Source organism: Hypanus sabinus, chromosome 15 (genome assembly GCF_030144855.1).
Source record: "Hypanus sabinus isolate sHypSab1 chromosome 15, sHypSab1.hap1, whole genome shotgun sequence".
Taxonomy (NCBI): Eukaryota; Metazoa; Chordata; class Chondrichthyes; order Myliobatiformes; family Dasyatidae; genus Hypanus; species Hypanus sabinus.
The window spans coordinates 91,170,379-91,185,067 of record NC_082720.1 but is presented as its reverse complement, the minus strand read 5'-3'; the positions used below and the strand labels follow the sequence as shown (position 1 = coordinate 91,185,067).

The following is a 14,689-nucleotide window of genomic DNA, read 5'->3' as shown; positions in this document are numbered from 1 at the left end:
AGGAGAGTGGTGGTAGAGGGGAATTGGTTAGGTCTGGAATCCAAAAAAGGTGAAGAGTTTCGAGACCATCTGGGTGGGGGATGGAGGTATATAGGGACTGGACGTCCATGGTGAAAATAAGACGGTGGGGGCCAGGGAACTTAAAATTATTGAAAAAATTCAAAGCATGAGAAGTGTCACGAACATACGTGGGAAGAGATTGAACGGGGGGGGGGGGTAAGACAGTGTCAAGGTATGCAGAAATGAGTTCAGTGGGGCAGGAGCAAGCTGAGACAATAGGTCTACCTGGACAGGCAGGTTTGTGGATCTTGGGTAGGAGGTCGAAACGGGAAGTGTGATATGTGGGAACTATAAGGTTGGTGGCAGTGGATGGGAGATCCCCAGAGCTGATAAGGTTGGTGATGGTATAGGAGACAATGGCCTGGTGCTCCTTAGTGGGCTCATGATCAAGGGGGAAATAAGAGGTGTTATCAGAGAGTTGTCACTGTGCCTCAGCCAGGTAGAGGTCAGTACACCAGACAACAACAGCTCCCCCCTTATCAGCAGGTTTTATAGTGAGGTTGGGATTGGTGCGGAGGGAGCGGAGTTGCAAACTCAGTTTCTCCATCATGGACACCAGCCTCCCAGCATCAGGGACATCTCCAAAAAGTGGTGCCTCAAAAAACAGCATCCATCATTAATGACTCCATCACCCAGGACATCCCCTCTACCATCAGCAAGGAGTACAGGATCCTGAAGACACACTCAACATTTCAGGAACAGCTTCTGCCCCTCTGCCATCAGATTTCTGAATGGACAATGAGCACATGAACACTACCTATTTCTGAATGGACAATGAGCCCATGAACACTACCTATTTCTGAATGGACAATGAGCCCATGAACACTACCTATTTCTGAATGGACAATGAGCCCATGAACACTACCTATTTCTGAATGGACAATGAGCCCATGAACACTACCTATTTCTGAATGGACAATGAGCCCATGAACACTACCTATTTCTGAATGGACAATGAGCCCACCTACTCCACGACACTACTTTTATTCCTCTCTTTTTGAACTACTTTAATTTATTTTATATATGTATAAATTTTACTATATAGGGGTGTGTGTCTGTGTGTGTGTGTGTGTGTGTGTGTGTGTGTGTGTCTGTGTGTGTGTGTGTCTGTGTGTGTGTGTGTGTGTGTGTCTGTGTGTGTGTGTGTGTGTGTCTGTGTGTGTGTGTGTCTGTGTGTGTGTGTGTGTGTGTGTGTGTGTCTGTGTGTGTGTGTGTGTGTGTGTGTGTATCTGTGTGTGTGTGTGTGTGTCTGTGTGTGTCTGTGTGTGTGTGTGTCTGTGTGTGTGTGTGTGTGTGTCTGTGTGTGTGTGTCTGTGTGTGTGTGTGTGTGTGTCTGTGTGTGTGTGTGTGTGTCTGTGTGTGTGTGTGTCTGTGTGTGTGTGTGTGTGTGTGCCTGTGTGTGCCTGTGTGTGTGTGTGTGTGTGTGTGTGTGTGTCTGTGTGTGTGTGTCTGTGTGTGTGTGTGTGTGTGTGTGTGTGTGTGTGTGTGTCTGTGTGTGTGTGTCTGTTTGTGTGTGTGTGTGTGTGTGTGGGTGTGTGTGTGTGTGTGTCTGTGTGTGTGTGTGTCTGTGTGTGTCTGTGTGTGTGTGTGTGTGTCTGTGTGTGTGTGTGTCTGTGTGTGTGTGTGTCTGTGTGTGTCTGTGTGTGTGTGTATGTGTGTGTCTGTGTGTGTGTGTGTCTGTGTGTGTGTGTGTGTGTGTGTGTCTGTGTGTGTGTGTGTGTCTGTGTGTGTGTGTGTGTGTGTGTGTGTGTGGGTGTGTGTGTGTGTGTGTGTGTGTGGGTGTGTGTGTGTGTGTGTGTGTGTGTGTAAATTTTATTGTAATTAATAGTTTTAATTTAATTCAAAACAACAGATTTCACAACATACGTCAGTGATATCAAACCTGATTCTGATTTTTCTGAGGGGGGGGACCAGATGGTTTCTACAGCACACCAGCCCCAGCAGAATGGTGGTGGGATAGGGCTGGTATGTGGAGGTATGGGGGGGGGGAGGGCCAAGGAACTGACGGTGGGAAGCAGTACTCACTTGGTTCACCCTAACCCAGAGGTTTAGGGTGTCACGTGTGGGACATACCTGCTGCGTTGTGCTGGTGGTAGGTGATAAGCTCTGGAATGGTGTCGAAGATGTGCTTCTCGGCCAGGTAGTAGCGTTTGTGGGTGTCCATGATTTCCTTGATATGGTAATGCTTGACTCCGGCATTGCACTCACTGTCAGGGGTAAAATAAAGAATCATAAACCCCAGAGATTCCGCAGATGCTGGAAATCCAGAGAAACACACACAAAATGCTGGAGGAACACAGCAACTCAGGAAGTATCTACAGGGAGGAATAAGCAGTTGATGATTTAGCCGAGTCCCTTCAACCGGAAAGGAAGAAAGCAGAAACCAGAAATAAAGATTAGATGGATCTTGGGTACAGACATGGTTTGAATTGGGGGGGGGGGGGGGTCTTGGGACACGTTCTCCATTCAACATCAGTAAGACCAAGGAATTGATTATGGATTTCAGGAAGGAGAAGTCAAAGGAACAGACACCAGTCCCCACCGAGGCATACCTTACTATGTATTTTTTTCTTTTTTTGCTCCCTTTTTGTACACCTTATTTGATTAACTTTTTTTACATAGCCTCAAGATTTGGGGGAGTAGATTTAGGACGGAGTTGAGGAGGAACTGCTTTTCCCAGAGGGTGGTGAATCTGTGGAATTCTCTGCCCAATGAAACAGTGGAAGTTACCTCAGTAAATACCTTTAAGGCAAGGTTGGGTAGATTTCTGCATAGTAGGGGAATTAAGGGTTTTGGGGAAGGAACAGGCAGGTGGAGATGAGTCCATGGCCAGATCAGCCATGATCTTATTGAATGGCGGAGCAGGCTCGATGGCCGACTCCTGCTCCTATTTCTTATGTTCCTATGTACATGTATTTAGTACTTCATGTTGTAATTTTTAGTTTTTTATTATACATCTCAATGTTCTGCCGCCATTAAAGAACAAACTTCATGAAATATGCCAGTGATATTCAACCTGATTCTGACTCCAGTCCTTCTCAAAGTCAAAGTTAATTTATTATCAAAGATGTAGTTGTGTGATCACTTGAGTCGAGTCGATGTTCTCCTAAGGAGTTGTACATTGCTAGCTGATGAGCTACTGGGGTGGATTCCCTTAATGGAGAATGTCCATGCGTAACTTTGTTTAACATGGGGAGCCATCACACAACCCTTAACAGATCAGGGTCAGGGTTCAGTGGCATGGAATGTCAGAAGACTGGGGACCCCTCACTGCCGCTGTGATTATCATCATATCCTGCTAGCTCCACCACGTACTTCCTAGAGCTTCATTTTCTTGCTCGGCGTCCGCAGGAGGCCTTAGACAGATCGAGAGAATGGCCAAAGATGTGACAGATGGAATACAGTGTGTGGTCATGCAATGTGGCAGAATGAATAAAGGCGTAGACTATTTTCTAAATGGGGAGAAATTTGAAAACTCTGAGGTGCAAAGAGATTTGTGAGTCCTTGTGCAGGATTCCTTGAAGGTTAACTTGTAGATTGAGTCAGTGGTGAGGACGGCAGATGTGATGTTAGCATTCTGTTTGAGAGGATTAGGATATAAAAGCAAGGAGGCTTTATGAGGCATCGCTCAGTCCACACTAGCTCTGTGAGCAGTTTTGGGCCGTTTATCTAGGAAAGGATGTGCTGACATTGGAGAGGGTCTAGGGCAGGTTCATGAGGATTATTCGGGGAATGAAAGGGTTAACATATAAGGAGTGTTTGATGGATCTGAGCCTGAATCTCCTGGAGTTTAGAAGAATGGGGGGGGGGGGGAAATCTCATTGAAACCTATCAAATATAGAGAGACTGACAAGTGGATATGGAGAGGATGTTTCCCATAGTAGGTGAGTCTTGAAGCAGAGGGCACAGCCTCAGAAAAGAGGGACATCAAAACTTGCTGGAGTTTAGAAGAATGAGGGGTGATCTCATTGAAACCTATCGGGAAGACAGGTTACAGAGAGAAGGCAGGAAAATGGGATTGAGAGGGATAATAAATCAGCCATGATGGAATGGTGAAGCAGACTCAATGGGCTGAATGGTCTCATTCTGCTCCTATGTCCTGTGGTCTTAAGGAATCATCCTTTAAGGGTCTGGTCACCTCAGCATGCGGGGTTGCAGTCCCTGCCCGAGAGACAGCGGGTGAACCGCCGGTGCCGTGGCCTCACCTGCTGGCTTTGGTGAAGACGGAAACGGTGTACATCCCAGGCTGGCGCGAGTCCCTCACCATGAACGCTCCTTGTTTATCCTGTAACAGAGTACAGACACATGCAGTCAGATATTCACGCAGTCTCTTCCACAGGCTATAGGTGTATAGCTGAGCGAAGTACACCAACACACACTGAGAAGACTGGTATGTCACCAAAGACTCTCACAAATTTTAATAGATGTACCACAGAGAGCATTTTAACTGGGTGCATCTGTACAGGATCAGATAAAGCTGCAGAAAGTTGTAAACTCAGTCAGCTCCATCATGGGCACTGGCCTCCCCAGCATCAGGGACACCTTCAAAAGTCAATGACTCAAAAAGATGGCATCCATCAGCAAGGATCCCATCACCCAGGACACCCAGGACCCCTCTTCCCATTGCTACCACCAGGGAGGAGGTACAGGAGCCTAAAGACCCCTCCTCATTGCTACCACCAGGGAGGGGGTACAGGAGTCTGAAGACCCCTCTTCCCATTACCTTCAGGGAGGGGGTACAGGAGCCTGAAGACCCCTCTTCCCATCACTACCATCAGGGAGGGGGTACAGGAGCCTGAAGACCCCTCTTCCCATTACCATCAGGGAGGGGGTACAGGAGCCTGAAGACCCCTCTCCATTGCTACCATCAGGGAGGAGGTACAGGAGCCTGAAGACCCCTCCCCATTGCTACCATCAGGGAGGAGGTACAGGAGCCTGAAGACCCCTCTTCTCATTGCTACCATCGGGGAGGAGGTACAGGAGTCTGAAGACCCCCCTTCCCATTGCTACCATCAGGGAGGAGGTACAGGAGTCTGAAGGCCCCTCATCAGGGAGGGGGTACAGGAGTCTGAAGGCCCCTCTTCTCATTACCATCAGGGAGGGGGTACAGGAGTCTGAAGGCCCCTCTTCTCATTACCATCAGGGAGGAGATACAGGAGCCTGAAGACCTCTCCCCATTGCTACCATCAGGGAGGAGGTACAGGAGCCTGAAGACCCCTCCCCATTGCTACCATCAGGGAGGAGGTACAGGAGCCTGAAGACCCCTCTTCTCATTACCATCGAGGAGGGGGTACAGGAGTCTGAAGACCCCTCTTCTCATTACCATCAGGGAGGAGGTACAGGAGTCTGAAGGCCCCTCTTCTCATTACCATCAGGGAGGAGGTACAGGAGTCTGAAGACCCCTCTTCTCATTACCATCGGGGAGGGGGTACAGGAGTCTGAAGACCCCTCTTCTCATTACCATCAGGGAGGAGGTACAGGAGCCTGAAGACCCCTCTTCTCATTACCATCAGGGAGGAGGTACAGGAGTCTGAAGGCCCCTCTTCTCATTACCATCAGGGAGGAGGTACAGGAGCCTGAAGACCCCACTTCTCATTACCATCAGGGAGGAGGTACAGGAGTCTGAAGACCCCTCTTCTCATTCCTACCATCAGGGAGAGGGTACAGGAGCCTGAAGGCCCCTCTTCTCATTACCATCAGGGAGGAGGTACAGGAGCCTGAAGACCCCTCTTCTCATTACCATCAGGGAGGAGGTACAGGAGTCTGAAGACCCCTCTTCTCATTCCTACCATCAGGGAGAGGGTACAGGAGCCTGAAGACCCCTCTCCTCATTGCTACCATCAGGGAGGGGGTACAGGAGCCTGAAGACCCCTCCCCATTGCTACCATCAGGGAGGAGGTACAGGAGCCTGAAGACCCCTCTCCTCATTGCTACCATCAGGGAGGGGGTACAGGAGCCTGAAGACACCTCCCCATTGCTACCATCAGGGAGGAGGTACAGGAGCCTGAAGACCCCTCTTCTCATTACCATCAGGGAAGGGGTACAGGAGCCTGAAGACCCCTCTTCCCATTGCTACCATCAGGGAGAGGGTACAGGAGCCTGAAGACCCCTCTCCATTGCTACCATCAGGGAGGGGGTACAGGAGCCTGAAGACCCCTCTTCTCATTACCATCAGGGAGGGGGTACAGGAGCCTGAAGACCCCTCTTCCCATTGCTACCATCAAGGAGGGGGTACAGGAGCCTGAAGACCCCTCTTCTCATTGCTACCACCAGGGAGGAGGTACAGGAGCCTGAAGACCCCTCTCCTCATTGCTACCATCAGGGAGGAGGTACAGGAGCCTGAAGACCCCTCGCCATTGCTACCATCAGGGAGGGGGTATAGGAGCCTGAAGACCCCTCTCCTCATTGCTACCACCAGGGAGGAGGTACAGGAGCCTGAAGATCCCTCTTCTCATTGCTACCACCAGGGAGGAGGTACAGGAGCCTGAAGACCCCTCTTCTCATCACTACCATCAGGGAGGGGGTACAGGAGTCTGAAGGCCCCTCTTCTCATTACCATCGGGGAGGGGGTACAGGAGTCTGAAGACCCCTCTTCCCATTGCTACCATCAGGGAGAGGGTACAGGAGCCTGAAGGCACTCACCCTACATTTCAGGATCAGCTTCTCCCCCCCACCCCCACCATCAGATTTCTGAATGGACAACAAACCCGTGAACACTACCTCACTAACAAGAAAGTCTGCTCGACATCTAAGCAACACACACAAAATGCTGGAGGATCTCAGCAGGCCAGGCAGCATCTGTGGAAAAGAGTACAGTCGACATTTCGGGCCGAGACCCTTCAGCAGGACTGGAGAAAAAGGCTGAGGAGTAGATTTAAAAGGTTGGGGGGGGGGGGGTGAGGAACACCAGGTGAGAGGTGAAACCAGGAGGGGGAGGGATGAAGTAAAGAGCTGGGAAGTTGATTGGTGAAAGAGGTACAGGAATGGAGAAGGGGAAAGAAAGAAAACATAGAAACGGCCCACAAAACTTTGCCAAACACGTACGGGGAGGGGGGAGGAGCACCAGAGGGAGGCAACAGGCAGGCAAGGGGAAAAGGTGAGAGAAAACCTCACTATCTCTCTGGTTTTGCACACAGACACAGTATTCCGATTCGGATTCTATCAGTGACTCACACTCTGGGACAGTCTATTCCACAGGCCACGAGTGTGGCTGTGTAAACGCCAGCGAAGCACGACGAGGACGTTACTAGTTGACAACGATGAACTCTGAGTGGGGCCTTGAGTGAAAACTCACAATCCATCCTACACATAACAAGCAATACACTCAAAATGCTGGTGGAACGCAGCAGGCCAGGCAGCATCTATAGGGAGAAGCACTGTCGACGTTTCGGGCCAAGACCCTTCGTCAGGACTAATATGGATGCTGCGTTCCACCAGCATTTTGTGTGTGTTGCTTGAGTTTCCAGCATCTACAGATTTCCTCGTGTCTACACATAACAAAGTCACTCTGAACGGAGTATTTCCTCCCAGAGAATAAGCAAAGACCATAACAGCATGGCAAAGGCCATTCCACCCACAATGTTGTGCGGAACTTTTAACCTACTCGAAAATCAATCTAACCTTTCCCATCCACATAGCCCTCCATTCTTCTATCGCCCATCTGCCTAGTTAACAGTCTCTTAAGTGTCCCTAATATACCTGCCTCCACCAGCACCCCGGTGGGTGTTTCACACTCCCACCACCCTGTGTGAAGTTACATACCTCTGACATCCTCCTGTACTTTCCTCCAATCACCCTCAGATTAGCCACTTCCACCCCAGGAAAACGTCTCTGACTGTCCACTCGATCTCTGCCTCTTATCATCTTGTACACCTCTATCGAGTCACCTCTCATCCTCCTTCACTCCAGAGAGAGAGCCCGAGCTCACTCAAACAATCAGTCATTCTATCAAGTCAAGACTACAAGATGGTGCAATTTCCAAACCAGGCAGTGATGCAGCTGCGCAGGATGCTCTCAATACAACCCCTGTAGAATGTGATGAGGATGGGGGTGGGAGATGGATTTTCCTCAGCCTTTGCAGAAAGTAGAGACGCTGCTGGGCTTTCTTTGCTATGGAGCTGGAGTTGAAGGACCAGGTGAGATTCTCCGTCAGGTGAACACCAAGAAATTTGGTGCTCTTTACGATCTATACCGAGGAGCCGTCGATGTTCAGCGGGGAGTGGTCGCTCTGTGCCCTCCTGAAGTCAACAACCATCTCTTTTGTTTTGTTCACATTCAGAGCCTGGTTGTTGGTTCTGCACCAGTCCGTTAGCCGTTGCACTTCCTCTCTGTAAGCTGACTCGTCGTTCTTGCTGATGAGACCCACCACGGTCGTGTCATCGGTGAACTTGATGATGTGGTTCGAGCTGTGTGTTGCAGCACAGTCGTGGGTCAGCAGAGTGAACAGCAGTGGACTGAGCACACAGCCCTGGGGGGGCACCTGTGCTCAGTGTGATGGTGTTGGAGATGCTGCTTCCGATCCGGACTGACTGAAGTCTCCCAGTCAGAAAGTCTAGCATCCAGTTGCAGATGGAGATGTTCAGGCCCAGTAGGCTCAGCTTCCCAATCAGTTTCTGAGTGACGATTGTGTTGAATGCTGAACTGGTCTATGAACAGCAACCGAACGTACATGTCTTTTTTGTCCAGGTGGAGGGTGATGGCAACGGTGTCGTCTGTTGAACGGTTGAGACGGTACGCAAACTGCAGGGGGTCCAGTGAGGGGGGCAGCAGGGTCTTGATATGCCTGACGAGCCTCTCGAAACACTTCATGATGACGGATGTGAGTGCAACGGGACGGTAGTCATTGAGGCAGAACACTGAAGACTTCTTCAGCATGGGGACGATGGTGGCGGCATTGAAGCATGTTGAAATGGTGGCACTGCTCAGGGAGATGTTGAAGATGTCGGTGAGAACATCTGCTAGCTGGTCTGCTCATCCTCTGAGCACTCTACCAGGAATGTTGTCTGGTCCAGCAACCTTCCGTGGGTTGACCCTGCACAAGGTTCTTCTCACGTCGGCCACGGAGAGACACAGCACCTGGTCATTTGTAGGAGGGGTGGACTTCCTCGCCGCCACGTCATTTTCCGCCTCAAACCGGGCTTTCGAAGTTATTCAGTGCATTTGGGAGGGAGGCATCACCTGCACAATCAGATGTTGTTGTCCTGTAATTGGTGATGTCCTGGATGCCCTTCCACATGAGCCGCGTGTCGCCGCTGTCCTGGAAGTGGCTGTGGATTAGCTGGGCAGGTGAACGCTTTGCCTCTCTGATGGCTCGGGACAGTTTGGCCCTTGCTGTTGTTAAAGCTGCCTTGTCACCTGCTCTGAAGGCAGAGTCCCGGGTCCTCAGCAGCGCACGCACCTCTGCGGTCATCCATGGCTTCTGGTTGGCACGTATAGTGATGGTCTTGGACAGAGTAACATCATCAATGCACTTGCTGATGTAGCTGGTCACTGTGTACTCCTCTAATTCGGTGGATTCACCATCGTTTGCCATTTCTATCTGGTTAGCGATCACCTCACTTTAAAACTGAACTATCTTTATAGGAAGGTCATCTCAGAGACGCACGATTCCTCGAGAGAGACAAAGGGCGACCCTTTAGGGTTAAAAGGCCCACATAGTCTGGACTGAGTGAAGTGGAGAGGATGTTTCCAACAATGGGAGAGTCTAAGACCAGAGGACACAGCCTCAGAAAAGAAGAACATCCATTTAGAACAGAGATGAGGAGGAATTTGTTTAGCCACAGATTTCTCTGGGGGATTCATTGCCACTGACGGCTGTGTAGGCCAAGTCATTGGGTATATTTAAAGCAGATGAAGATAGGTTCTTGATTAGTCAGGGCATCAAAGGTTACAGGGAGAATGGGGTTGAGAGGGGTAATAAATCAGCCATGATGAATGGCAGAGCAGACTCGATGGACTGAATGGCCTAATTCTGCTCCCATCTTCCCAATTTCAGTACATCTGTATTCAGATCCGCTTACTATAATCTCAACCTTTTGTTAACTTTCTGAATGACATCACCGTACTCTCAAACACTGAGAACCCTCTGTACCTCACAGCTGGGAAATCTCTCACATAATAGAATGCCTTATTTATTGTTCCAGCTAAAACAGACACTTTGCATTCCTCACATTACTCTCCACATTACACCTCTCAGACATTATTCTCCACATTTGAATGATCCCCTGGGACTCTTTCCTCACAATTTAACTCGTTATGACCTTGCCCCTGATTGTCTGCCTGCACTGCACTCTCTCTGTAACTGTGACACTTTATTCTGCATTGTCACTGTTTTCCTTCGTTCTGCCTCAATGATCAGTGTACACAGAACATCGACCAGTCCAGCACTGGAACAGATTCTTCAGCCCACAATGTTGTACCAAACTAATCAAATAGACTACTAAACTAATCCCTTCTGTTGACACAACGTCCGTATCCCCCCAGTTTCCTCACATCCACCTGCCTATCTAAATGTTCTTAAAGTCTGTACTGTATCGGCCTCTACCCCCACCCCAGGCAGCACATTCCAGTGCCCACTCCTCTCTGTCTAAAACAAATTGCCCTTACATCTCCTTTCAAATTACCCCCTCTCACCTTAAAGGCAAGCCGACTGGAATGAGACATTTGAATCCTGGGAAACAGATACTGTCTGTGCCTCTCAATCTTATAAACATCTATCTGATCTCCCCTCAGCCTCTGTCACTCCAGAGAAAACAGCCCAAGTTTATTCAGCCTCTCGTGACAGCACTTGCCCTCTAAACCAGGCAACATCCTGGTGAATCTCTTCTGCACCCTCTCCAAAGCCTCAACATCCTCCCTATAGTGGGGTGGCAAGAACTGTAGAGAGGGCAACGGAGAGAGGAGAGAGGCAGAGAGTGGGGAAGAGGGCTGAGAGAGGAGAGAGGTGGAGGAGAGGTGAGAAGGGGTGAGGAGAGAGGGGGGAGAGAATGGGGAGGGGGACAATGGGAAGGGGTCAGAGAGGGGTAGGGGGTATCTGGAAGGGGAAGGGAGATGAAGAAAGAGGAAAAGGGAAGCGGGAGGGGGAAGGGGGAGTCAGGAGGGGAGAGGGGAGTCGGATGGGGTCCCACACTGCCGGATCACTCACCTCGTTCTCCAGCAGCCGCTCGGCCTTGTTGCGGCTGACGTTCTTGTTGTACCACCTGTCAATGGAACTGGGCGTTACTCTGGCGTTTGTACCATTCCGGGCTTCCTATGGGCCCCATGGCCGGCTCCCCCTCCCCCAGACCCCAAAACCCCACCCTCACCTCAGCACACTGAAAAGCTGTTTGAGGTCATTCAGCCCATCAGGAAGGCCCTGCCCTTCAGCAGTCCCTGTTTCAGTCCCGTGGTTCATTGCTCATGTTTCCCAGTGTCCCTGAGTGGGTCTGGGGTCCTGAGGAACTCTGCCTCGCTCCCTACCTCAGGGAGAGGGTGCGAGGTGGGCCATCTGGTCTACAGTTACCCTGCTCCTATGCCAGTAAACCCCAGAAACAGGTATGGGGGGGGGGAATCACTGAACCCCAAGGTCAGAGGTAGAAAGGTTTGGGGCTGTCTGTGTGACCTCTTTGACTCAGGTCCACTGACCGTGGGGAAAACCAGTCAGGAGCGAGGGGCGGATGGACGGAGGGACGGAGGGATGGAGGGGCAGAGGGACAGAGGGATGGAGGGACGGAGGGACGGAGGGATGGATGGACGGAGGAATGGATGGACGGAGGGATGGAGGGATTGGAGGGACAGAGGGACGGAGGGACAGAGGGACAGAGGGATGGAGGGACGGATGGACGGAGGGACGCAGGGATGGAGCTTACTCATAGGCCTGGAGGTTGTCGGGTCGCTTCTCCACCAAGTAACTGCTGGGTACGTACCCCGTCCGCCTGCCAGAGGGTGGGAGAGGTATCAGTGCCTGAACCCCCAGTATCCCCTCCTCTTCCTGCCCCACATCATATCCCCACCCCCTCCTCCTCTCCCACCCCAACCCCTACTCTCCCCGACACCATCCCTTCTACCCCATCCCACCAATCCCTCATACCCCACTCCTCTCTCCTCCCCTCCCCATCTCCTCTCTCCCCAAAAAACATCCTTCCCCATCTTTCCTCACCATCTCATATTCCCCCTCTCTTCATCCCTCTCTCTTCCTCCATCCTCCCTGCTCTCCCCATCCCCCTCCCTCCATCCTCCCTGCTCTCCCCATCCTCTCCCGTTTCTCTCCATTCCCCCTCCCCTCTCCCTCCCTTCTTCCCTCCATCCTCCCCTCCCCTCCCCATCCTCCCCTCCTCTCCCCATCCTCCCCGTTTTCTCCCCATCCTCCCCCTCCCCTCCATTCCCCCTCGGCCCCATCCTCCCCACCTCTCCCCATCCACCCCCTCCTCTCTCCATTCCCCCTCGTCCCCCATCCTCCCATCCCCCCATCAAGAACAGAAACTACCGTTGTTCACGAAACAATTACAGACATTCTGGGCTTGGGTGATCACAGACCAACAGGGTGACACGCCGGGCAGACAGGGGTGACACGCCGGGCAGACAGGGGGAACACTGGGCAGACAGGGGGAAAACTGGGCAGACAGGGGGAACACTGGGCAGACAGGGGGAAAACTGGGCAGACAGGGTGACACGCCGGGCAGACAGGGGGAACACTGGGCAGACAGGGTGACACGCCGGGCAGACAGGGGGAACACTGGGCAGACAGGGTGACACGCCGGGCAGATAGGGGGAACACTGGGCAGACAGGGTGACACGCCGGGCAGACAGGGGGAACACTGGGCAGACAGGGTGACACGCCGGGCAGACAGGGGGAACACTGGGCAGACAGGGTGACACGCCGGGCAGACAGGGGGAACACTGGGCAGACAGGGTGACACGCCGGGCAGACAGGGGGAACACTGGGCAGACAGGGTGACACGCCGGGCAGACAGGGTGACACGCCGGGCAGACAGGGTGACACGCCGGGCAGACAGGGGGAACACTGGGCAGACAGGGTGACACGCCGGGCAGACAGGGTGACACACCGGGTAGACAGGGTGACACACCAGGCAGACAGGGTGACACACCGGGCAGACAGGATTTCACACCGGGCAGACAGGATGACACACCAGGCAGACAGGGTGACACACCGGGCAGACAGGGTGACAGACCAGGCAGACAGGATTTCACACCGGGCAGACAGGGTGACACACCGGGCAGACAGGGTGACACACCAGGCAGACAGGGTGACACACCGGGCAGACAGGATTTCACACCAGGCAGACAGGGTGACACACCAGGCAGACAGGATGACACACCAGGCAGACAGGATGACACACCAGGCAGACAGGGTGACAGACCAGGCAGACAGGGTGACACACCAGGCAGACAGGGTGACAGACCGGGCAGACAGGATGACACACCAGGCAGACAGGGTGACAGACCGGGCAGACAGGATGACACACCGGGCAGACAGGGTGACACACCAGGCAGACAGGATGACACACCGGGCAGACAGGGTGACAGACCAGGCAGACAGAGTGACAGACCAGGCAGACAGGATGACACACCAGGCAGACAGGATGACACACCAGGCAGACAGGATGACACACCAGGCAGACAGGGTGACAGACCAGGCAGACAGAGTGACAGACCAGGCAGACAGGATGACACACCAGGCAGACAGGGTGACACACCGGGCAGACAGGGGGACAGACCAGGCAGACAGGGTGACACACCGGGCAGACAGGGTGACACACCGGGCAGACAGGATGACACACCAGGCAGACAGGGTGACAGACCAGGCAGACAGGATGACACACCGGGCAGACAGGGTGACACACCAGGCAGACAGGGTGACAGACCAGGCAGACAGGGTGACACACCGGGCAGACAGGGTGACACACCAGGCAGACAGGGTGACACACCGGGCAGACAGGGTGACACACCAGGCAGACAGGGTGACAGACCAGGCAGACAGGGTGACACACCGGGCAGACAAGATGACACACCGGGCAGACAGGGTGACACACCAGGCAGACAGGGTGACAGACCAGGCAGACAGGGTGACAGACCAGGCAGACAGGGTGACACACCGGGCAGACAAGATGACACACCAGGCAGACAGGGTGACACACCAGGCAGTCAGGGTGACACACCGGGCAGACAAGATGACACACCGGGCAGACAGGGTGACACACCAGGCAGACAGGGTGACACACCGGGCAGACAGGGTGACACACTGGGCAGACAGGGTGACACACCAGGCAGACAGGGTGACACACCAGGCAGACAGGAGGCACTCTAGGTATCATCAGTTGGGGCAGTCCTGTTTTAGGGAAGATAGCTTTATAAACAACCCAAGCTTGTCCAACCTCACCTGTGTAATGCTCTGTAAGGTTTCACTGCTAATGTACTGGTTTCGCTGCAGCAGCAGTGTTTGGGTTATGACTAGAGATAACGAGGGTTTGGAATGTGAACCGTCCAATGAGGCATGTCTTTCTTTCGTGTGAGCCTGAGCGAAGGTTTCACAGGCTTTTGTTTGGCAGAAGATGGAGTGAGAAGATGCCAGAACAAAGAAGTTGTAGTTTGCAGGACAGAGTGGAATTGGAATGGGGTTGGGAGTTGACAG

The 14,689-nt window shown here is 52.5% G+C and overlaps 1 protein-coding gene across 3 annotated transcripts in view; it reads right to left on the bottom strand.

Moving 5' to 3' along the window:
- Positions 1-14,689, bottom strand: part of LOC132405705 (tyrosine-protein kinase ITK/TSK-like) — a 95,561-nt gene that overhangs the window by 28,752 nt on the left and 52,120 nt on the right. For all 3 annotated transcript variants that reach the window (XM_059990733.1, XM_059990734.1, XM_059990735.1), the window contains exons 8-11: positions 11,907-11,972; positions 11,204-11,258; positions 4,266-4,345; positions 2,134-2,267 (exon numbers count right to left, since the gene is read on the bottom strand). In XM_059990733.1, the coding sequence (XP_059846716.1) occupies positions 2,134-2,267; positions 4,266-4,345; positions 11,204-11,258; positions 11,907-11,972 (335 nt within the window). The remainder of the gene's footprint in view (positions 1-2,133; positions 2,268-4,265; positions 4,346-11,203; positions 11,259-11,906; positions 11,973-14,689) is intronic.